The 490-nt window shown below is 18.6% G+C and overlaps 1 protein-coding gene across 1 annotated transcript in view; it reads right to left on the reverse strand.

Moving 5' to 3' along the window:
* The window catches only part of LOC107635150 (serine carboxypeptidase-like 20), a gene marked incomplete in the record, with an annotated part of 8,000 nt that overhangs the window by 2,007 nt on the left and 5,503 nt on the right, over window positions 1–490 (reverse strand). The window contains 1 exon segment of the mRNA XM_016338529.2: window positions 467–490. Coding sequence (XP_016194015.1) covers window positions 467–490 — 24 coding nt within the window.

Consider the following 490-nt stretch of genomic DNA (forward strand, 5'->3'; position numbering starts at 1 on the left):
TTAATAAATTTTTTTACTTATTCACTCACGATTGATTTTTATAATGAATGAGATCAATTTAAAATTAATTCTCAGTTAATATAGTCGAATCAAACAGTTTGGTCTGGTTATTACTTATAATAAAATATAGAATTTAGCGAACATGTGTATTTAAAAAAGGATTTATAAAAAATGATATAAAATTTAAATTCTTAATGTATTTATTGTGTATTTATTAAAATAAAGTATTTAAAATTTTCTATACTAACAACCAAAATAATTTTTTTTTATTTTATTAATCTAAATTAATTAACTACTAAAAATTAGATTAATTCGATCGATTAATAAATATTTAATCAGTTCGCTTGTAATCGATTTTTGTAATGAATTAGACTAATTTAAAAATTGATTCTTAGTTAATATGGTTGAATCAAATAATTCGGTCCGGTTATAACGATAATAATTAATAATTACTTATTATTATTACCTTAACTGTAAGAAAGATAAGGTT

Source organism: Arachis ipaensis, chromosome B04, assembly GCF_000816755.2.
Source record: "Arachis ipaensis cultivar K30076 chromosome B04, Araip1.1, whole genome shotgun sequence".
NCBI classification, from domain to species: domain Eukaryota; kingdom Viridiplantae; phylum Streptophyta; class Magnoliopsida; order Fabales; family Fabaceae; genus Arachis; species Arachis ipaensis.